The sequence below is a fragment of the Trichoderma aggressivum genome, assembly GCF_033847375.1.
Source record: "Trichoderma aggressivum f. europaeum strain CBS 100526 chromosome Unknown scaffold_059, whole genome shotgun sequence".
NCBI classification, from domain to species: Eukaryota; Fungi; Ascomycota; class Sordariomycetes; order Hypocreales; family Hypocreaceae; genus Trichoderma; species Trichoderma aggressivum.
Genome location: NW_026946425.1, coordinates 115,686 through 137,317, shown reverse-complemented (window position 1 = coordinate 137,317; position 21,632 = coordinate 115,686). Strand labels below are relative to the sequence as shown.

At 50.0% G+C, this 21,632-nt stretch overlaps 6 protein-coding genes across 6 annotated transcripts; 3 read left to right on the top strand and 3 right to left on the bottom strand.

Annotated features, from left to right (window-relative positions):
- Positions 1-418: 418 nt before the first annotated feature.
- Positions 419-6,902, top strand: Triagg1_9809 (uncharacterized protein; the record flags this gene model as incomplete). Its single annotated transcript, XM_062904808.1, has 5 exons — positions 419-1,957; positions 2,014-4,383; positions 4,441-6,203; positions 6,260-6,349; positions 6,416-6,902. The coding sequence occupies 5 exons, from the start codon at positions 419-421 to the stop codon at positions 6,900-6,902; spliced, it is 6,249 nt and encodes a 2,082-aa protein (XP_062751266.1).
- Positions 6,903-7,138: 236 nt separating this feature from the next.
- On the bottom strand, positions 7,139-8,389 carry Triagg1_9808 (uncharacterized protein; the record flags this gene model as incomplete). Its single annotated transcript, XM_062904807.1, has 3 exons — positions 7,139-7,506; positions 7,614-8,083; positions 8,373-8,389. The coding sequence occupies 3 exons, from the start codon at positions 8,387-8,389 to the stop codon at positions 7,139-7,141; spliced, it is 855 nt and encodes a 284-aa protein (XP_062751265.1).
- A 1,321-nt stretch (positions 8,390-9,710) lies between these two features.
- On the bottom strand, positions 9,711-12,013 carry Triagg1_9807 (uncharacterized protein; the record flags this gene model as incomplete). Its single annotated transcript, XM_062904806.1, has 2 exons — positions 9,711-10,058; positions 10,130-12,013. The coding sequence occupies 2 exons, from the start codon at positions 12,011-12,013 to the stop codon at positions 9,711-9,713; spliced, it is 2,232 nt and encodes a 743-aa protein (XP_062751264.1).
- A 1,048-nt stretch (positions 12,014-13,061) lies between these two features.
- On the top strand, positions 13,062-14,098 carry Triagg1_9806 (uncharacterized protein; the record flags this gene model as incomplete). Its single annotated transcript, XM_062904804.1, has 2 exons — positions 13,062-13,544; positions 13,598-14,098. 2 exons carry the CDS (start codon positions 13,062-13,064, stop codon positions 14,096-14,098), a joined length of 984 nt encoding a protein of 327 aa, XP_062751263.1.
- Positions 14,099-14,872: 774 nt separating this feature from the next.
- Triagg1_9805 (uncharacterized protein) lies at positions 14,873-16,728 on the top strand (the record flags this gene model as incomplete). Its single annotated transcript, XM_062904803.1, has 6 exons — positions 14,873-15,444; positions 15,507-15,561; positions 15,631-15,710; positions 15,783-16,063; positions 16,135-16,426; positions 16,485-16,728. 6 exons carry the CDS (start codon positions 14,873-14,875, stop codon positions 16,726-16,728), a joined length of 1,524 nt encoding a protein of 507 aa, XP_062751262.1.
- Positions 16,729-17,004: 276 nt separating this feature from the next.
- On the bottom strand, positions 17,005-21,423 carry Triagg1_9804 (uncharacterized protein; the record flags this gene model as incomplete). Its single annotated transcript, XM_062904802.1, has 8 exons — positions 17,005-17,231; positions 17,315-17,543; positions 17,622-17,872; positions 17,923-18,169; positions 18,221-18,658; positions 18,718-21,012; positions 21,069-21,337; positions 21,405-21,423. 8 exons carry the CDS (start codon positions 21,421-21,423, stop codon positions 17,005-17,007), a joined length of 3,975 nt encoding a protein of 1,324 aa, XP_062751261.1.
- Positions 21,424-21,632: the final 209 nt, after the last annotated feature.

Genomic DNA, 21,632 nt, shown 5'->3' with positions numbered 1-21,632 from the left:
ACAACTTATATAATAAATTTACCTTATTTCATCGATGTGACTTAAGAAACTGTTAATAAATAATAATTAAGAAATACACAACAAAGGATAAATTGAATTCTAAAAATAGACATCTCCTAAACACCTCGAAGCATTACGGATTGTGGCGCAAGTGAAACGCGAAGCTGCCTCCAAACCCCTGTTCTCTCAGAGGCCCATTGATAGTCGGCTGGTGATTATTCAATATGTGTATATGCTAGATGTTGGTATTCGATTCCTTCCCCCCCAAAACACTGTTTGGATACTTATTCATAAACCACACAGAGGGGCTATTGTCGGCCGATGCTTATTCCAGCAAAGGGATCAGCTATCGGGCCTAGTCCGTAATGTCGAGTCCGTGCTACGATTACGACGCATATCGCTTTGAAAGCTTGTGACAATGTCCTCCGAGCTGCCAGACGACGACCGGACGGCACGCTCGCCGCCTCTGGTTTTACAAGGCGCCAATTCGTCCGATAACCACCGCGAGCCAACGAGGTCGAATAACGAACCCGGAGTGTCAACCTACTGGCATCCGTCCTATAGCTCGTCTTCTCATGATAGTATAAACTTCGATTCGCATATAGATCCTACGGCGCTGCAGGCAGCGCTTCCTCCTGATATTCCACCACCTCTCTCGCAATCACCACACTTTGCTCCAGATTCATATCACCCGTTCGATGGAGGCTCGCAGTACATCGAAGAGTCGGCGAATCCGTACTATTCGGATTCTGATAGAGTTCCGCTTACGGCGGGAGTGCAGCCGATATCTGGCACCCATATCGAAGACACTCGCGGAATCCTTGCTAGAGACAGTTTCCAGACTGTTCGTGACGACGACAATACTCCAATCCGTGACCAAGAGGGAAAGGGACTTGGACATGGTTCGAATTCGGGTTATCTATCCGCTGGTCATCAAAGTTATGGGTTAACACTGGATCCTGGAGACTTTCGCCTATCGCGATCACCGTCTACATCTGGAGCCTTTCATCGCGCCGGATCAATTGTGAGGGCTATGTCCCAGAGAGTTGTGAATCTCAGCGGAGAATCAGATATCACCGACCAGGGATCTTCACGTTATCGCTCTCGCTCCCGCGACTCATCAAGTGAACGACCAGTCAACCCAGCAACGACGACGTACGGCCCGGAATCGTATTATGGCCGACCAGCTTCTTCTCGGGAGGAGAAGGCCGGTCAGAACCTGTTCTTGACTACCGATATTCCACCTCGCGCCGCTCGCGTAAAACCTCCCAATCCTCTCAAGGGCAAAACACTGGGCATATTTTCTCCAGAGAGTCGATTTAGATTATGGATGTGTGATATCCTGGTCAATCCATTCACTGAGCCCTTTATCTTAGTCCTTATCATCGCTCAAACGATTCTACTTGCCGTGGAATCCTGGCCAGACGTCTTCAGTCCTGGCAATGAGCGCCAAGAGCGATGGGGTAAAAAACCAATAGACTGGACTATACTGGGACTCTTTATCATATTCACATTAGAGATTGGTGCCAGGATTGTGGTTTCAGGGTTCATATTAAATGCGGCCGAATACAGTACCATTGATCGCAGCAGGGGCATCAGGGCAGCAGTTGAAGATCGATACAAAACCATTTTTCAACCCCAGCGACAAAAGTCAACGAAAAGAGTTCGGTCAACTCAACCTCAGGCCGCCCCTGCTTTTGCCCGCTCCTTTACAACGCTGATGCAGGGCCCACAGACTGGTCCAAAGACGATTGAGGACCAGCAACGCTTTCAATTGGCACGCCGAGCCTTTTTGCGTCATTCATTCAATCGCATGGATTTCGTTGCCGTTGTCTCTTTCTGGATTACCTTTGGGCTAAGTATCAGTGGAACTGAGCACCGACGCCATTTTTTTCTCTTCAAAATGCTGAGCTGCCTTCGCATTTTGAGACTGCTTGCCCTTACTCACGGCACTGCTGTAAGTGGTAGTCTATTTACTTTGACTTATTATGATGCCATACTTATGCGACATAGATTATCCTGAGAAGTTTAAAGAAAGCTGCCCCTCTCCTTGTCCGTGTAGCGTTTCTCATCAGCTTCTTCTGGCTCCTTTTTGCTATCATCGGCATACAAAGTTTCAAATCCAGCCTTAGTCGACAATGTGTATGGTTAGATCCGTTGGATCCCACCAATTTGACAGCCTCATTCACCAACAGTATGGAATTTTGCGGTGGCTACTTGGATAACGCGACTGGAGCCACGCGGCCTTGGGTAAAATTCAGTACCCCCGGATCGCTTGACAACCTGGCCAGGGGAACTGCCGAAGGGAAAGGTTTTCTGTGCCCTAGAGGATCGATATGCCTGCAGCAGGATAACCCTTACAATGGAACAGTCAACTTTGACAACATCCTCCAGTCCCTGGAGTTGGTCTTTGTCCTCATGAGTGCCAATACTTTCTCTGACTTGATGTATTACACTATGGGCTCAGATTACCCTCAAGCGGCTCTCTTTTTTGGCGCTGCAATCATGATTATGATGTTGTGGTTGACAAACCTGCTGATAGCCGTCATTACTTCATCGTTTCAGGTCATTCGTGAAGAAAGCAAGTCAAGTGCCTTTACGGTTGAAGCGGAACCATCTTCACAGTTGCACACAGATGAACGAAAACGAAAAATTTCGCCTGCACAGAATTTATACAGGAAAACCTCGTTCTTCTGGTTAGTTGTTGTTGCCTTTGCATTGCTCAGCGAAGCTTGCCGTAGTGCATCCATGTCACATACTCGAGAAAGATTTATCAACGCAGCCGAGGTTATTGTCACCATACTTCTCGATATTGAAATTATCATTCGAATTGTGGCCTTCTGGCCTAGGTTCCATCGCAGTTGGCAGAACTTGTTTGATTTAGCCTTGGCTATAATCACTTCCGCAATTCTTATTCCGCCTGTTCACAATACTCGGGTATATGCGTGGCTCACAGTCTTTCAAGTCCTTCGAGCATATCGAGTTGTCTTGGCAATCCCTGTGACGCGAAAGCTCATCTTGCTAGTGCTGGGAAGCGCGGCGGGTATTGGGAACCTTATGCTGTTTGTGTTTCTGATGACCTTCTTGGTGGCAATCCTAGCTGCGCAGCTCTTCAGGGGTCAAATCCCCGTTTACGACGATGATGGGAACTTGAATCGCATCTCATTCAACACCATATTCAACTCCTTTCTTGGCATGTACCAAATCCTCTCCAGTGAGAACTGGACGGCTATTTTGTACTCGGTCACCTCTTATACCACGGCAACGAAAACGGCTTGGATTGGTGCGATTTTCCTAATAGGCTGGTTCATTTTGTCATTCTTCATCCTGATCAACATGTTTATTGCTGTTATCCAGGAGAACTTTGATGTGTCAGAAGACGAGAAGCGTTTAGAGCAAGTCAAGGCCTTTCTTCAGAGGAAGGAACTTGGGCGTACGGCCAACAATCTTACACTGTCGACAATCTTCAGCTGGGGAAAATCTCGCCGCCGCAAGGATCCATTGGACTATGGCCCAGGCATGATGGAGATGCTTCTCAAGGATACCGTGGTGCAGGAGTTTTTGGATGATGAAGTGGCCGACCCTCTCCGTCTTAACCCAGAGCACAGAGGCCCACCGCAACGGAGCACGACGAGGCTGATGGGAGATGGTAGGCCGGGGTTTTTAAAGAAGATATGGTCCCGGATCCATAAGAGCGAGCCCAACCCCTTTTACTCCAATATCCGCTTTGACGGTCCGAATGGCACCTTGGACCCTCGACAAATGGCCCGGCAGGCGGTAACAGCAACGTCGGCTCGCCGTAAAGCCCAGCGAGATTACCTCGCTCAGTATCCACGATACAATACCTCGTTATACATTTTCCCTCCCACCAGTCGCATCCGGCGATTTTGCCAAGGTCTTGTAGGCCCAGCAAGAGGCCTCGAGCGGTTTGACGGCGTCGAACCCAACAAGATAGCCTGGTACACGATATCTACTTTCATCTACGCCTCAGTCTTTGCAATGGTTGTGATAGCATGTGTCACAACACCGATCTATCAAAAGGAGTATCGAGATCACCATCCTGCTACCATGACGCAATGGTATATCTGGACAGACATGGCCTTTGCTGTCATCTTCACAATCGAGGCTATTATCAAGATAATCGCCGACGGCCTATTATGGACGCCCAATGCATTCCTACGTAGCTCGTGGGGCATCATTGACGCAGTTGTGTTGATTACCCTTTGGATAAATGTTGTGACATTACTTATCGATGATGGTGCCATTTCGAGAGCATTGGGTGCATTCAAAGCCCTTCGAGCGCTCCGACTATTGAATGTCAGCGACAGCGCGCGGGACACGTTTCACTCACTCATCATAGTCGGATGGTGGAAACTTTTAGGTGTATGGAGAACACTATATTCCATTGACCTTTACTAGAGATTGCTAACACTGTCATAGGCCGCATTTGTGTCCATCTCTCTTCTGATTCCATTTGCCATTTACGGCTTGAATCTCTTCAGTGGAGAGCTAGTGTCTTGCAATGACTCTGGCGACATAACTCTCCTATCCCAATGTTTCGGCGAATTCAACAGCACCCCTTATTCTAGCGATTGGCCAATTTTGGCACCAAGAGTGGCGGCAAATCCGTATTTCAGCTTTGATGACTTTGGCTCGTCGCTCTTCACCTTGTTTCAGATTGTCAGTCAAGAAGGATGGGTGGATGTTTCTTTTGCTGCTCAAGCAATTGTTGGTCGCGGCATGCAGCCACAGGATGCGGCCAATCAGGGGAATGCCATGTTTTTCGTTGTATTCAATCTCTTGGCAACCGTTTTCATCCTGACTCTGTTCATCTCCGTCTTTATGAGAAATTACACAGAGCAGACTGGCGTTGCGTATCTGACAGCAGAGCAGCGATCATGGCTTGAACTGCGAAAGCTTCTGCGCCACATCTCACCGTCAAAAAGCTCCTATGATGAATCAGAAAACAAATGGAAGAAATGGTGTCACAAGAGAGCCATTGAAAAAAGAGGCAAGTGGTACCAAGCGGTTACCGTGGTGCTGGTTTTGCATCTGGCTTTGCTGGTTGCCGAGTTCAACGACGAGCCATCCTGGTGGACTACGACCCGTGAATACGTATTTTTACTCTTCAGCCTGATATACATCAGCAACATCACCATCCGAATACTAGGCCTGGGTTGGACGCGTTTCCGACGAAGCTCTTGGGATCTTTACTCTCTCGTAGCTGTATCGGGTGCTTTCATTGCTACTCTAGCACTGTTGATTGCAGACGCCAGGGCTGATACGTATGTGCAGCTGCAAAAGATATTCTTAGTGGCCATCGTTCTCTTGGTGATACCTCGGAACGACGCGCTGGACCAGCTGTTCAAGACGGCCGCGGCAAGTTTGCCTGTAATTGGTAACCTCCTGGCCACCTGGTTCGTGTTCTTCCTTGTCTTTGCCATTGCCATGACGCAGACCTTCAGCCTGACCCGGTTTGGAGATAATGAGGGAAGCGACACCAACTTTAGAACAGTTCCGATGGCTTTGATCTTCTTGTTTAGAATGAGCCTGGGAGAAGGATGGAATCAAATCATGGAAGACTACGCCGGCATCGAGCCGCCTTTCTGCGTCGAAGCTGACAGCTTTTTCGACAGCGACTGCGGCAGCAAGCCATGGGCCAGGTGCTTGTTCATAGCCTGGAACCTTGTCAGCATGTACATCTTTGTGAACCTGTTTGTCTCGTTGATTTTTGAGAGCTTCAGCTATGTTTACCAGCGTTCGTCTGGCATGTCTGCGGTTGATCGAGATGAGATTCGAAGATTCAAGGAAGCCTGGCGGAGTGTAGATCCAGCCGGAACTGGCTATATCACCAAAGAAGCCTTCCCACGTCTGCTCGGCGAATTATCTGGTGTATTCCAGATGCGGATCTATGAAGCAGAGGATTCTGTACGGCAAATCCTGGACGATGTTCGCGAAGATCTCAGGATGTCTCGCCATACCTCGATAGTCTCGATGGCTGCGCTGAATGACATTGATATCAACAGATTAAATGAGAGGCTCAGCCATCTGGATGTCAAAAAGATTCGCAAACGCCGCCATCGATTTAATATCTTTTACGAGGAAGTTCTCGTCAGCGCCGATCCCGATAAGGGAATCGCCTTCACCGATGTTTTGATGATTCTTGCTCATTACAATATTATCAATGATAGCAAGAGTCTAAGGTGAGTCCATACCGCCGAACTATAGACTAAAATTCAAATTGACTAACGATTGACAGGCTTGAGGAATTCTTGCGGCGGCGAGCACGGCTACAGCGTGTCGACGAAGGTATCCGACGACGGATCGTGCAGGGTTTCTTTGATACACTGTAAGTACAATTTCTTGGGCCCCTAAACATATGTGCTTGAACAGCGAGCTGACAAGATTGGCCCAGATACTGGTCACGCAAATTCAAAGCACACATGGAGCGAAAACGAGCCTCTCGCATGACAACAGTTCCGCAGCTTAGAATCCCGGATATTCTAGTTGAAGACGACGAGGATGACTCCTTCGCTGCACAGACAGAAGCGAAGATGTCTCAGGTCAGCATGGGTTCTGGTGAAGATGGACATAGAAAGTCGGCCTGGCCTCCGGAGTCGATAGCAGATGGCGGCGCCATGCACAATCACCCTCTCGGCCTCCCTCGCGCATCGTTATCGGCAAACGAGGAGAGCGGAGGCGTTTCGACATTCAGCTTCGAGCTCGAAATGCCAGATGTTCGGGAAGCGACGGTTGCGGAATTGTCACGCCCGGTGGACGATGGGAATCTAGACTCGGTCCAGGACATGCTGGATGGCTCAGTATGGATAGACAGCATCCGGCGGAGTGCGACTCTACGGAGCACAGACAGAAGCTCATATAGATATGATGATTTGCCCTAGTCATCGCTGGGCGATGTAGACGGGGGAAATTATTGGGGAATACCGTTTAGAATAAACATATTTACAGGCGAGTTAATTTTTGTTTAGCCGTAATCTATCTAATGCATGAACCTCTTTGTTGTGAATATCTTTCTTTTGCCACTTTTTGCCTTTCTCCCTTTTCCCCACGTCTTGCCAGTATGTCCCCCCTCCTTTTCTCATATGTTTGACAGCATCTTCATTTCCAATTATAGACATTATCGTGTGTTGTGAATGTCCAGGACCAGAATGTCGTGGGCTCCCACCCGGGTCAATTCATCCATCACCACAGCAATCTTCTTCTTCTCAACCATTGAGCTCACGGCAACCCAGCCGTCGTCCAGCGTTGTGATGGTTGGGGCCCGCTTTCCCGGTGTGATCTTTGTAGCTGCCTCGACGCCTGACCGTTCAATGTTGTATTGGCAAAGGACATATCGCTGGGCCGTGATGACACCACGTATCCGCGAGGCAATCAGATTGACCAACTCGGGGTTGGATGGTGAGCGGGACTTGATGAGGACGGCAGTTGAATCGACGACTGTGTCGATGGCTTTTAGTCCCGCAGCCCTCATGGTCTCTCCTGATTCTGCGACGGGTTTTAGTTTCGATATGCTAAGAGCCCGCCAATGGGGAGAAACGGGCGGAGAGAAAATGGCAGCAAAGGGAGCGCAAGCATGTAAAAGACCAACTTACCAACAAGGTCGACGATACCATCGGCGACACCCAATGCGCATGCCGCCTCAACACTGCCGCTCAGCTCGATAATTGTAGTCTGAAGCTTTCCGGAGGGCGAACCGCCGTTTGCCTGAGCCTCCAGCTGGGCAAAGTACTCCGCAGTCAGGTTGACGAAGCTCGTGCCAATGGTGCGGCCGATGAGGTCTGCGCTGGTAGCGTACACGCCCTTCTCGGGAACCTGGACCTGGAGCTTGCACGAGCCAAACTCGAGTTCCATGATGCTCTCAGTGCCCGAAGCCTGGGAGGCAGCAGCCCCCGCGCTGGCCGCAACGGCATTGACGCCAGCGTCGTGCTCCTTGACCTGATCCCATCCGGTGATTCCCAGGTCGACGCGGCCCTGGCCAACAAACGTCGGGATGTCGGCGGCGGGCAGGAAGATGAGGGCGATCGGGAGGTTCTTGACGAGGGCAATGTCGAGGCGGTTCTCTCTGCGGAACTGGATGTCGGCGCCTTCGAGGAGATTCAAGGTAGCCTGGTTCAATCGGCCCTCTGCAGAAGAAGAAAAGGAAGAAAAGAAAAGGTCAGCGCCAGCTACAGGAGAATGCTGTTTGTTGCGATCAAGGAAAACCAACTTTTTGGCACCGCAAAGAGCAAGCGTCCGTTGAGACTAAGACGAGAGAGAAGAGAAAAAGGGTCAGCATCTTTTGGTTCCTTATACAGCCAGCGAAATAAATGAATTGTCCGGGCCAACGCCGTATAATTGCCTCCCAGACTCACCTGTTGACGAGATCCATTGTGACGGACGATGGCGAGAGTGACAAGAGAGAAAGCAATGTCGCCAACGGCCTTGACGATGGAGGGGTCGGAAGAAAAGTACAGTCGGCAGTCGTCGAAGCAAGTGGGACTGTCTTTTTCGACGAGTCATACCATAGATTGAAAATGACGGAACGGATCCGATTCTCTGTTAAAAGCCATGGCAAAAGCGCTAACAACGGAATTGTTTCTCGAGCCTTTCGGGGCCCTCCGAAACCGGTACCAGAAAACGCACCAGTAGGTCCCTACATATGCAAGTCATCCATTGGGTCTTACTTTCTTATTTCTGAACTCAGACATTCCAACTCCACCCACCAGGGTGTCAAGTATCGGGCATGTAGCAAGCCCGCTGGTGGTATGCAAATTGCGATATGGAAAGGTACTTTGTAGATTAGTCTGGGGTACATTGGCTTGGCACCACATGTCAAATACTCCCATGCCTCTAATAAGCCCCAATCTGCCACATGTCAGTGACGGTAGACTGTGAAGCTACTGCACGGCGAATCCAGCGCTACACCAACAAGCGCACCTTGTCTCATACAATGGTGAGGTGGTTAAAGTACCTTGTGTATATATATATCTATTTTATAGAGAAAGAATCGAATCAAATGTCAATTATTATGTAACCCATATTAATATTAATAACAAGTTGTCAATCATCTTATTGTGCAACGTTTATTACTTGTATATCAACCAGTGCTAAACCTATATACCTTATACCAGGCAAAAACATACCTCCATGTATCGGCGCGCTTTATAGCAGTATTTATATCGTGCCCAAGGAACTTTTTGCGCCGTCTACTATACCGGGTCTACATCCCTAAAGACAAGACACTATACAGACAACAACGGCGGCCCCCGGGTTTGCTTGGCCGGGGGGGCGGAAATGGGCCCCTCGAGTCCCCTTTTTATGACGACAATAATGCCGGTACAACCAGCCATCATCTTCTGTCTGTCTGCTGCTGCTGCTGCTGCTGCCGCGCAGTAGGGCTCCTCGCCCAGAACCATTCTACCATCCAATGCTAGAGAGAGAGAGAGAGAGAGAGAGAGAAAGAGAGAGAGAGAGAGAGAAAACAATAAGAAAAGACATGTGCGCTGCGACAAAGTCTCGCTCTAAATGACCAAAATCAACAAGTCAATGATGCGCCGCGCTCTTCATGTTGCCATTGTACTCAATGTGATAAAAACACCCTGTCAAGTAAAATGTCTGAAGTCAAGTCATTTGCTAAGACGTGGGACAATTCTTCCACTTCGAATTAGCTTCCCAACATCAATCTGTGTTTTGACCTTTGGGGTTTGGGTTTAGAATGCAGGTCCTAGACCATTGCGGGATTGTCTTTTGCTGAAGCGGTTCCTTTTTGCGGGCGTGGGGTCTTCGATGCTGGCTTGGCCTTTGCTCAAATGGTTACGCCCAGATCGGTCGCTGCCTGCAAAGCCATCTGAAGTGTTCCCTCTGCCGACTAGAGTGCTGGACGGTGTTGATACCTGTGACGACATCTCGCCAAAGCCGGCGTCAGATGCCAGCGTCTGTTGTGACAATGCCATGTCTCTAGCTCTCTCTAGGCTTTCCACCCATTCTTCAGCAAACGCATGGTCGCCCCCTGAACCAGATGCAGTCTTTGTTTCTTCAAATGTAAAGTGTTGGCCGCCCTATTCAATTTATGAGATTCATGATTGCCGAGAATATAATTCAAAGGGGAAAGGGGGTTATATGGTCTTACCGTATCGAGACACCATACGTACTGGCCCTTGGCATCCTGATGGGTTTTCCACGTTGTATCGGGTGCCAGAAGCGACAGCTCCTGTTTTGCTCTCTTCTCTTCACCCCCCGCTGGAGCCAACAAGATGCGGCCGCTTGAGGTGACCATGACGAGCCTCTGCCGTTTTTTGGTCGTGCTTCCGCCAAAGAATCGAGCCAGTTTCCTATGGCCCTCATCAGACCCTTTCCCGTTGGATCCATTGGGTATTGGCGCAGAAAGAACCATCATGTCGCCAAGCTTCAAGATGCGTTCGTTGTTTCGCGTAAGCACTGGAGACCACTCAATGTCTAGCTGTGTCGGGGGTGGCAGCTCCGTGATGATACGGGCAGGTCGGTTGTTGCCGTTCACTGGATTGCCTTGCGAGCTGTTTGGTGGCTGTGCTCGGGTGTTTGGGCTAGGGCTGGTTGAAAAGTTGTTGAGCTGGATGATGTTTGGTTCCTGGGCTGGCGGGACATAGGGACGCAGTCGTGGAGCTTTGGACCTCCACAAATGTCTTCCAAAAGGCTGGCCGCTGAAGAACTCATGGTTCTTGATGTGCTCGATGGTGAGTCTCCTGGCCGGGTCAAGAACGAGGCACCGCTCTACTAAATCTCGTGCCAGGGGAGGAAATCCTTGAGGAAACTCGTATTCCAAGTTGACAATCTTCTGAAAAGTCAGGTATTCGCTGCCGGCCTTGAAGGGTGGCCGTCCAGCCAGTAGCTGATAGATGATGCACCCAAAAGCCCAAAGGTCGCTAGCCTTGCAAGCATTCTTGTGCGTAAGCAGCTCAGGGCTCACGTATTCGGCCGTACCAACAAAAGATGCCGCACGGCCGTCGTCGTTACGATTATCCGTGTCGAGTCCATCGCCACCGTCGGCGTTTCCGTCCTGCGTGGCTCGGGGGTCGTTGAGGAGCCTGGCAGTGCCGAAATCTGTAATCTTGACGTGCATCTGGTCGTCAAGCAGCACATTTTCTGGTTTCAAGTCACGGTGTATAACTCCTCGCGAGTGCATGTAGTCAATGGCGTCGAGAATCTGGGCCCCGTAGTATCTTGTACATTCGACATCAAACGTGCCGGTCCTCTTCAGCACGCCGAGCAGCTCGCCGCCATTGCATAGATCGAGCACGTAGTAGAGGGACGTCTCGTCTTGGAACGTGTAGTACAGGCGAACAATGCCAGGGTGCTCGGTCAAGCGATTTAATGTGTTTTTCTCGATATTGACGTATTTGATCTTCTTCTCCTTGATGATGTGTCTCTTTTCCAAAACCTTGATGGCGTACTCCTTGAGTGTCTGGCGGTCAGTCGCTAGATATACGGTGCTGTACGAGCCCTCGCCGAGCACCCGTCCAAAGGAGAAGTCTCGGACTCCTTTTTTGATCTGTCGAACGACCGGGCGGCCGCTTTTGTCGAGCTCCCGGCGTACACCAACGGCGGCGCCGCGGTCTTTCCACTCCTCGCTGGTTGTCGGGATGGGGGCATCGCCGGCGAATGCCTGAGATTTGGCACTCGAGGCACTGCCCTCGCGCTGAGACGGCTGTCGTGAAATCGCGGGCTGGGGCGGGTGATGGTAGCGTGAAGGCGCCCTCTGGCTGGGTTCTCGGCCAAGGTATTGCGCAGACACGGCGTCGGGTCCTGCCGCCGCATCGGAGAGCGTCACCCGCAAGCCGTCGGAGGAATGCAGGATGCGTGGAGGTTGAGATTGGGGTTGAGGTTGGGGTTGGGGAGCGTTGTTGTGGTTGTGAGCTTCGACATCGGCTGGGGGCGCCGACGGATTCGGGTCGTCGTGAGCAGCATCAGTAGCATCGTCGGGATTGGCGATTCGAAGTCCTCCGAGAGCCTGAGAGAGACTCAGGTCCCCATTCATCGTGACGGTCAAGGAGCACAGGATGCTCCTTGGGGATGGCGGACTCCCTACTGTATGAAACAGGGTGACGAATAAACAAGTACTCGTACAGTAGCCGCAGCAAGGCACGGGCAACCGTGTGCTAAGTCGCCTCTAGCTTCAGAGTCCTTAATGCAGTGGATTCGGCCCTCCCTTCATCTAGTGCATAATCCCAGGTACGTACTCGAGGAGCAGCTCAGCAAGTTATAGCCAGCGCCTTACGAGATCTCCTAAAGGAGTAAGAGATGCTCCATATTCAATCTAACATTTGTATAAAATAATATTACCTTGTACTAGCACAGGTCAGGTCAGGTCAGGTAGCACGAGCTCGTATGTACATGCTTGGTGCAGTACCCGGGTGTTAAGGTACTAATACGAATATGCAGAAATATACCCGACATATAAGAGAGGGAGAGGGGGAGGAAAAAGGAAAAGGAAAAGGAAAAAGCAGGAATAAGATTGGCCTACTTGAGCCAGAGATTTCGTGATTATAATGTATTTTTACATACTACAGGTAGGTACTTGCCTCCTAATGCACCAGAGTCAATGCTCCACATACCTCATACCTCCTAGGTTACCTGTACGTAAGGTACGGAGTACTAGAGGCACGCATTTGAATTTGCAAAGAACGGAGCACAAAGTACTTGATCTCTATACACGTTTAGTAGTAGGATTTGTGGTCTTGATTCCCTGCAAGGATGTACTCCTGTTATCGCTTATCTTCATACATATGCTACCCTACTAACCTACCAAGGTCACAGGTATTAGCGTAGTACCTGTACTCGTGCTGCTACCCTCATGTGAGCGAGCCCCTCCTTGGGCTAGGTCCCTTACCTGCTAAGCTTAGGTAGTACCTAGCATTGTTCCGCCCCTAATAAAGTTTCCCTGCCTGCTTGCCTGCCTACCTAAGTACTACTTACACTTCGACACTTGCAACTCCAACAAAGCTCAACATTTACCTTTTTACATATCCCCCGCCATAGACGAAACGAAACCCCTCCCCGTGCGATCGATCCCGAGATATTCTACAATGAAGGATCCCTTCTTCGTCCCGCCAATACCATGGCTGTCCGAGCTGGTGCAGCCGTTCAGTGACCGTTACGGCCTCCCTTCGCTGCCGCTGCATATCCACGAAGTGCTTCTGTCTGCCATATTCTATTCACTCATTTTCTGGCCCATTTCGCCGATTCTGTCGAGATTAATAGCGCCCCAGCACTATTCCAAATTATCTCGCAAACGACGGCTGAACTGGGATGCTCACGTGGTGTCTTTTATCCAAAGCACCTTGATCAACCTCATTGCCATCTGGATCATGGTGGTAGATGAAGAGAGAGGCAATATGGATCAGGAAGAGAGAGTATGGGGCTATACCGGTGCTTCAGGTATGGTCCAGGCCTTGGCGGCTGGCTATTTTGTATGGGATCTGTTTGTGACCAGCTTCAACCTGGACGTGTTTGGGCTCGGAACTCTTGCGCACGCCATCGCAGCTCTGCTGGTCTACACCCTTGGATTTGTATGTAATTTCTCCAAAGACACATTGATGGTTTCTTACTGACCGTTCACCAGCGTCCCTTTGTCAACTATTACGGACCTGTCTTCATCCTCTGGGAGCTTTCCACGCCCTTCCTCAACATTCATTGGTTTTTCGACAAGGTCAACATGACTGGATCCCGCGCCCAGCTTTACAACGGCATTCTTCTGCTCTTCAGCTTCTTCTCTTGCCGACTCATCTATGGCACCTTTCAATCGTTTTGCGTCTTTAGAGACATGTGGTCTGTTGTCAATGCTCACCCAGCAAAGACGTTTTCTCAATCGCCCGTCATGATCTTTACGACGTCAGAGACCACCGTTCCCTCCTGGCTTGCAACATCATATCTCGTGTCAAACACCACTCTCAACTTCCTCAACTTTTACTGGTTTATCATGATGATAAGTGCTGTTCTTAAACGATTCCAGCCGAACGAGAAGCACGAGACGGCTACAGAAGCTGAGGTGGACTTGTCTTCGGTTGTCTCTGGAATATCTAGGGGCCCAGAGCCGCAGCGTCGGAAGCAGGGCAAGTCTTGAGACTTGGGGCAGTGGTTTCTGCCTTGACTTCCGTATGACTCTTATGATGTTTGTCGATTGGAAAGAGATGACGCCTACATGTGTATGTGTCATGGGGCTGCGCGGTGCGGTCAGGCGACCTAGACGGTTACAGGTATGAGACATGGGCCGGTGCTATGCGGGGGGGATCTCTTGTTAGTATTGGGGTTTCAACTTATGGGAATGCTGTATGGTAATTGGTTAGACTTTTGTTTTATTATTTTTATCCTTACTTTTTTATTATTATACTACATTGTTTTCAAGACGACGGTTGGAATTTCACACTTTTAATGTTTTAATGTAATAACTATACAGCTATTGGCTATTTAATGCGTAATACATTAGTTTTTTAAAGAATTACAATTAAATCAACTTTTTTATAACAAAAAAAAATTAACATATAGATACACTTTAAAAAACAAAAGTAGACCTGTTTCTAAATTAGTATGATTATTAGTCATGTACATTCATCTTACTCTTGACCGCACGCGTCGATACGACTAAGCCCTTCCGAGCATGGTAATGTATAAAATCATACTGACAACTCCATCCCAAGCACGCGCCCTTGTTCCCACTAAACACCTTCATCTCTTAAACTCAGCCAGCCGCGAGTGGGATTCTGCTATCCCGCTTCAGGGCTAGGCAGGCCGCTAGAGTCCTGCATCCTTACCTGACTTGTATGCTCCGTGTCTGTCACTTTGTCTGAGAATATCCACAGGTAATGCCAAAGCTGGTTGACCATCCGACCTCGAAACCATGAATTCGGCCTATGGCTCGTCTGATGTGCCCCGGCAGGCGCCTATCGGAAGTCATGGCCCTGTGCCGTCTCTCCCTCCCGTTGTAAGTCCCAGCTCGGCGTCAAACTCGGCGTCTCTGGACCATCTGTACCATCACCAGCCGCGCCATCCACTTCCACCGGGTGCTGGTCCCCATTCTCCAATCCAGAGTCAAGCTCCTCCACACCTGCAGCCTCACTTTCAACCTCACCCGGGCCAGGGCCAGGGCAGCCAGGGCCATCACCACCAGGAACGAGACCACCAGCTGCCGCCACCCATCAACGCCTACAACACACACCCCCAGCAGCTCCAGCAGCTCCAGCATGAGCCTTTGCCACCGCGGGTGCTGGACCCTGCGTCCAGCGAGCAGAGAGATCAGCAGCAGCAGCAGCAGCCTCCTCCCCCTCCTCCGCCTCAGCATGTCCTCGAACGCCAATCCGGATCTCGCGAATCATTCAGTGCCTTGATCCACGCCGAGGGACAGCAGGTTGGGTCGGCAAGTATGCTCGTTCCATTCTCTAAGAGCGACGAGCTTACGGGTCGGAAGTACCAGTTAGTTGCCTCGCCGCGCCGCCATCATTTTTTGATCCAACGCAGCTAATCTAGCTTCCAAGCCTCGATGTAGTCCAGCAGCCTCGACGAGCCCGCATGTGCGGCTTCGGTGACAAGGTCAGTTCATATGCCTTGGTCCTCACGCCACTCGCAACAACTTCCAGCAGACTGCTCACAGCCTCATAGGATCGACGGCCAATAACACCACCGCCCTGCGTACGGCTTGTCATCACCGATCTCGCTACCGGAAAGGAGATAGACTGCAAGTATGTACAATCTAGTGCGGTCGGATACCTATGTCGACGAGTTCAGGCTCATTCTAACCTATCCAATCTCAGTGATATTGACCATTCCATGTTTGTACTCAACGTTGATCTGTGGAACGAAGACGGCACACGCGAGGTCAACCTCGTTCGCTCTTCCACAAGCAGTCAATCAGCATCCGCAGTAACGTATCCATATGCATCCATCACCATTGGAGATAGCTCGCACCCGACATACGGCCAAAGCATCCCTCCCCCGAGTCGTGATGCCACTTATAGTCTGCCACACACTGCAAACTACCCCCAAGAATACCAGACTCAGCCTCCTCAGCCTCCCCAGTCTACTTACAACCAAGGTACGTTGTCGCAAAGACTGCCCATCTTTGTTATTGATACATTGCAGACCATTCTAATCTAAAATTCGCAGTCTCTGCAGCGTATCAGCCTACCACATACGGCCCCCCGCAACAGTATTTCCCACGGCATCAGGCGTTTGGTTCGGACGCTGGGCTCCCTGGAGCGGCCTTCGGAGGATATATGCAGGACCCAAACTCCCTGACGAAAATGGCCGTGGTCGGTGGGCAGCCCCAGGGCATGTTTACACGGAATCTTATTGGGAGCTTGGCCGCAAGCGCATTTCGCCTGACCGATACAACGGATCATCTCGGTATTTGGTTTGTCCTGCAAGATCTGAGTGTCCGAACAGAAGGACCATTCCGGTAAGGCGGTACCTTTGGCGTAGCTTGTACAAGTGGAGATGCTAACTTGCCTGCATAGCTTACGATTCTCTTTTGTCAACGTTGGCGCTCCCGGAGGGGTTGGCAAGGTCAATACAGGAAGGGCTCCGATATTGGCATCATGCTTTAGCGAGGTGTTCAACGTTTATTCCGCTAAGAAGTTCCCCGGAGTCTGCGAAAGCACGCCTTTGAGCAAGACATTTGCCGCTCAAGGCATCAAGATTCCCATTCGCAAGGATGCCAACGGCAAGGGTGGAGATGGGGAGGATGATTATGCCGACTAAAGGCTTGCATTCCCTAGTATGGCTAACAAATCTGCTGGTTAATGGTTTTATCGACTTGGACAACAATATCGACGAACGTTGCACGTTCATAATACAGGGGGCTTGGCCAATACGAAAACCGGCTGGCTCTCGTGAGCAGAGTTCCAGCCCGGGATATCATTACGACGGATACAAGAAACATGCGTGTTGAGACAAGATCAATGATACTTATTGCCACCCCGTCATACCAAAATGTTCTCCCATTGAACCCTTCGTGTATATACAGTTACTTTTGCTTTACAAACCAAAACTATCAAGCAATGATGCAGCATCTGGCTCGTGAAAGGTCGAGGGCGGCGCTACAGGACGCTTAACCTGTTCACGCTCGGTCAATATCTTGGCGTGTAGCTCCGATGTGTGGAGATCGTTGACAACGAGCGAGCTTCTTCGTCTCAAGAGCGTCAATGGGTTCATGTCGCCTCCGAGTCCAGTCGTTGTTTGCTGTTGGAATTCCCACGTTCGAACTAATGTGCACCCTTGTCAGCTATCCGGCCAGATTTTGAACAAAAATAGGAAGATGTGTGTGTGTGTGTGTGTGTGTGTGTACCTAGGCTAAGGCCGAGAAGATCGCAGCCCATACGATCGTAAAGCTTTGCGCTATGAAGAACAAATTCCCACTCCACCTTGGGCGATACTTTGGAGGCCCCTCGTAACGTTTGAAGCGTTTGCTGTCGCAGCTGGGAATAAAGTACGACTAAGGCGGGATCGTCCGTTAAGAAAGACCGAGACTTTAAATCTGGCGAGGAAGGTGTCTCAAGGAGGGTATATATGGGAGTCTAGTAAGTAAATATATCCATTAGTCTTTGCACTTCATCGTAAACTCCAAGTAACTCTTTTCGATTGACAATACTCACCACAAGCGCTCTCACTGCCATGTCCTTTCTGCCCAGCATCCAGAATGCCCAAGATGCAAGCCAGCGGTTGCCCTCACGCGATGCGACTGTCAGCACTTCTTCTTGTAGTAGTTTTCGTAGTACGGGCCCTTCATTGCCCTCGTATACGCGAGTGATGGCAATGGCCAGCTGTAGGTCTTTCAATTGACGAAGACAGACCTCAACAGCATTCTCCAGCTTGTCCGCCAACAAAAAGAAGGCAGCCGCATATTCTGTTACTTGTTAGAGAGTATCCCATCAAAGTCTCCTTAATTCAACCTACTAAACCGTCGCTTGCTCAACAGCGCATACGCATTTTTCAACGCAGCTGTACGCCATCTGGGATCCTCAAAGTCGTGACCCAAGAATTTCTGCGTTGTGGCTTGCTCTCTGTCTCCCCCGGCCATTCGCCAAAGCCCCTGCAGTATCGTCTTCTTACGAAGCGCAATGTAGAACAGGCTGCACTCCACCGGGCTTCTATCTCCGTTCTTGGTGTATTCATTTCTTGCGACGGCCTCGAATGTTTTTTGCTACCCAAGGTTAGCACATCTGCTATAATACGTCATGCGAATTTCACAAACCAATTGTTGTGTGTCAGTAAGCCACATAAATATGCCGCTTTCTCGAGCATTCTCCCATAGCAAAACGTTATGGTTCTGTCGAGAGACAAATTCCGACAGAATGTCCTGGCTGCCAGAATGATACGCCCAGTTAATTTCTCTCCAGGAAAGCTGTATCTCATTCGTGCGCCCCTTTCGAAGTGCGTGCTGTCGGAAAAATAGCATAAAACGGGCTCCATTCTCATCTATCGAGCGACGCTCTCGCTCCACCAATGCCACGCACTCAATCATGTCTACTAATTGAATCTGCTCATGGCCTGAGAGTTGGGGGATGCCCAGCTGAGTAAGTCTTTCGTTGATTGAAGTGGCAATCTCCTCGGTGAAAACTTCCTCATCTTCTCCCTTTGCGGTTGAATCTAAATAACTGAATCCCGTTTTGAGTGCTTGGCTGCTATTTTCCTGTACAAATGGTTAGCTGAATACCTACCTATGCATAGATAAGAATGGATGTATCTTACAACTTCCGGCTGGTAAAACTCTTGCAGGTCAATTCCCAGATAATTATCCACAGATTCTCCTGGAACAAGAAATTTCAACGTCTTATGGAGCTCCACGAGAATTCGTCGCACGAGCTTGTTCCTTCCTGCGAGGATGCATTGACTGAGAAACTGCGGGTGGAAAACGGGGAGAGGTCCGTTAAATCTCTGCACAGCCTCAAAGAGATCCCATGTCCCATCCTGACGATGAGGCAGTCTAAGATCAGTAGTAAGTGATTCCTCGGCACTGACACGTCGGTCATAGACAAATAACTGGTTTCCCGCTCCGATAAGTAGATGGCCATTACCAAGCCATGTTGAGTCTCCGATCGGATGGGGTGTCAGTTCACGGATGCTAATCTCGCGAATTGGGGCCCAAGCGGCGCCCTTATTCAAGTAATCAAATCGCATTTGAGACAGGAGAAGAACACGATACTGGAACCCAACAGCCAATATCGATTGAGCATCGGGAGTTGAGGTCCAATCAAGATCCTGGATAGCATCTTGGGAATGATAGTCTTCGTCAAACTCGAGACGAGATCCACCAACATCCCATATGGCAAGAGTTGACCTGTTCGATTTCACTATTGCAACCTTTTTGAGCATACTGCCGCTAGTCAACGCCGGTTCTGTGAATCCCGTTTCAGCATTACACGTTGATAGCCATCCAACGCTCTTGCGTTCCAGATCAACACGAGCTGTCCAGAGGTCGATTCGGCCGGTATGAGTACAAGACATGGCGATATCCCGGGCGAAGACGTCCAGAAATCCAGATGTTATGGGACCAGAACCCGCAGGGTCAACAGGAAGAACATACTTCAGATCGTCATCAGATTTGATATCAAACTGACAAAACTGTTCGATCCCCGCTCCTAGGGTACTTGTTGAGTCCTTGGCATAGTTTGGAAGACTGAGCTGCCAGACAATCCCATGCCCCTTGGATGTGATCATGGCCATGTGTGCAGTTCTATAACTTGCATCCTGCGGTTTAGGCAAAACAATAAGGCAAAGCGGATTGCCCGGTGCCTCATACGTACACTCGGCGAGCATGCTGCCCTTTCCATGCCGGCAATCCCAAAGTGATATGACATTCTTCCTGTGTAAAATGACAAATCGGCCTTGACGGAGAACGCAAATGCGGTGAATATGGCCGGCCTCGGGAATAATGCTGCGGCGACGGAAATCAAGGAATCCATGTGAAGATCCAACCGGGTTTGTTGGCGAGTGATCCCACACGACGGTTTCGCCATCCGTTGTTCTTGATACCGCCGCCCGGCCGCTGAAATTGCGCACAATTTTCCTAATTGATGCAGAGTGGCCGGACCATATCGAATGAAGCAGCAATCGTTTATCATTGGTTGTGGGATCAAATAAATCTGCAGCGCTGCACTCAAAGATGGCTATCCTGCCATCGAAAACGTGAAGTAGTATCCGCAGCTGTCCATTTTTCCGATTGCAGTACGTCTGGATTTCCACATGAGATAAATCGTTCGAAGGTAGAAGGCTAGAAAGGTTTTCCAGTCCCGGTGATATTGTCTGCGCAATGTTGAAAATTTGGCGATCGTCCGCCAACGTACTACCGACATTCTCCAGAGCCCAAGCAGTCAAGAATCCCGACCGATTCATGGCGAGGCATATCTCAGGGCTCCTGTTCGCAATAGCTACCAAATGATCCAACGCTACGTCGTCAGTGCTGCTATCATCTGCCATTCGCTGTTCTATGGCCCTTTCCACGGAAGCTGTGAAATCTCGCCCATCGATAATACAAGCCAACCATGGCTCTTGCGGAAGGGTACCAGTTGGCATTGATTCGGTTACGTTGATTTTCCCCCAAAGCTGCCATTGCCAGCCATTTGCCGTATCAACTGGGATCCACACACGTACATGGCCATCCAAGCAGCTGGTGTACAAAACATTGCCTGAGTTTTGTTCAACATGGAACGGCTTGCGCCATCTGATGCTCGTGACAACATCTGGGTGAGATAGGTAGGCCAAGTCGAATCGAACGTCATTAGAGCCATAGGTCAAGCGGCGCCAAACTTTGGTGAAGTAGTCGTGGTCAGCGATGGAGGCAATATAAGCCGAGTCATACGACAGTGTCGCGGTCTTGGCAGGGCTGGGAAGCCATTGCTCCCACGAGCGCCCGGGGTGCTCCCCAGTGCAGAACAGAGACAGGTAGTTGCCTGCAACTAAAAGCTCTTCTGAGCTGCCCCAAGACAACGCGCATGTTGTTCCAGCGCCATCCTGAGGTACATCGAAGGTGACTTGGAGCGCCCACTGTTGAAATGTGAGCTCATTATCTCATACATTGCGAATGATCAGGATGGTGTGACCTTTAGTGCATCTTCTTGTAGCCCTCCCAATGGTTTGTAGATTCGAACTTGCGTCGCCGTGCTCGTCGCGATTTTGCCCGTCAGCTCGTCAATGGCTATTGCCTGCAGCGGGTCGTCATTGTCGTCGTATATCGTCTGAATGATTGTCTGCAGTCCATCGAGGATGGTAAATGCATTCCCGGTAATGTATGCCTGGGTGGTTGGAGGAAACACATGGTAAGCTGCTGCTCTCCTCGAGCTCCGAGCTTCAGGGATACGAATGGGACAAGCTTACATTCAGGTGTAAGTTGTTCCAATAACCAATAGCCAGACCTTGGAGTCTTGACTGCGGCTTACCCGGCAGGACGATGCTCATGCTCCTGGGAGACGAGGGTCCAGTAGGCTAGCGAGAGGTTGTCCAGATGTAAGCTCGAGGATTGCGATGGCAAGCATGATAAATGCGCAGGTTCATGGGTGAATCCAGATGACGTTGCGACAGGCCAACCAAATCACGGCGCGTTAGAGCTTAGTTTAGTTGGTGGTTCTAGCATTCTAGGTGCTGCAAAGCACAAAAGGGCCCGTGCT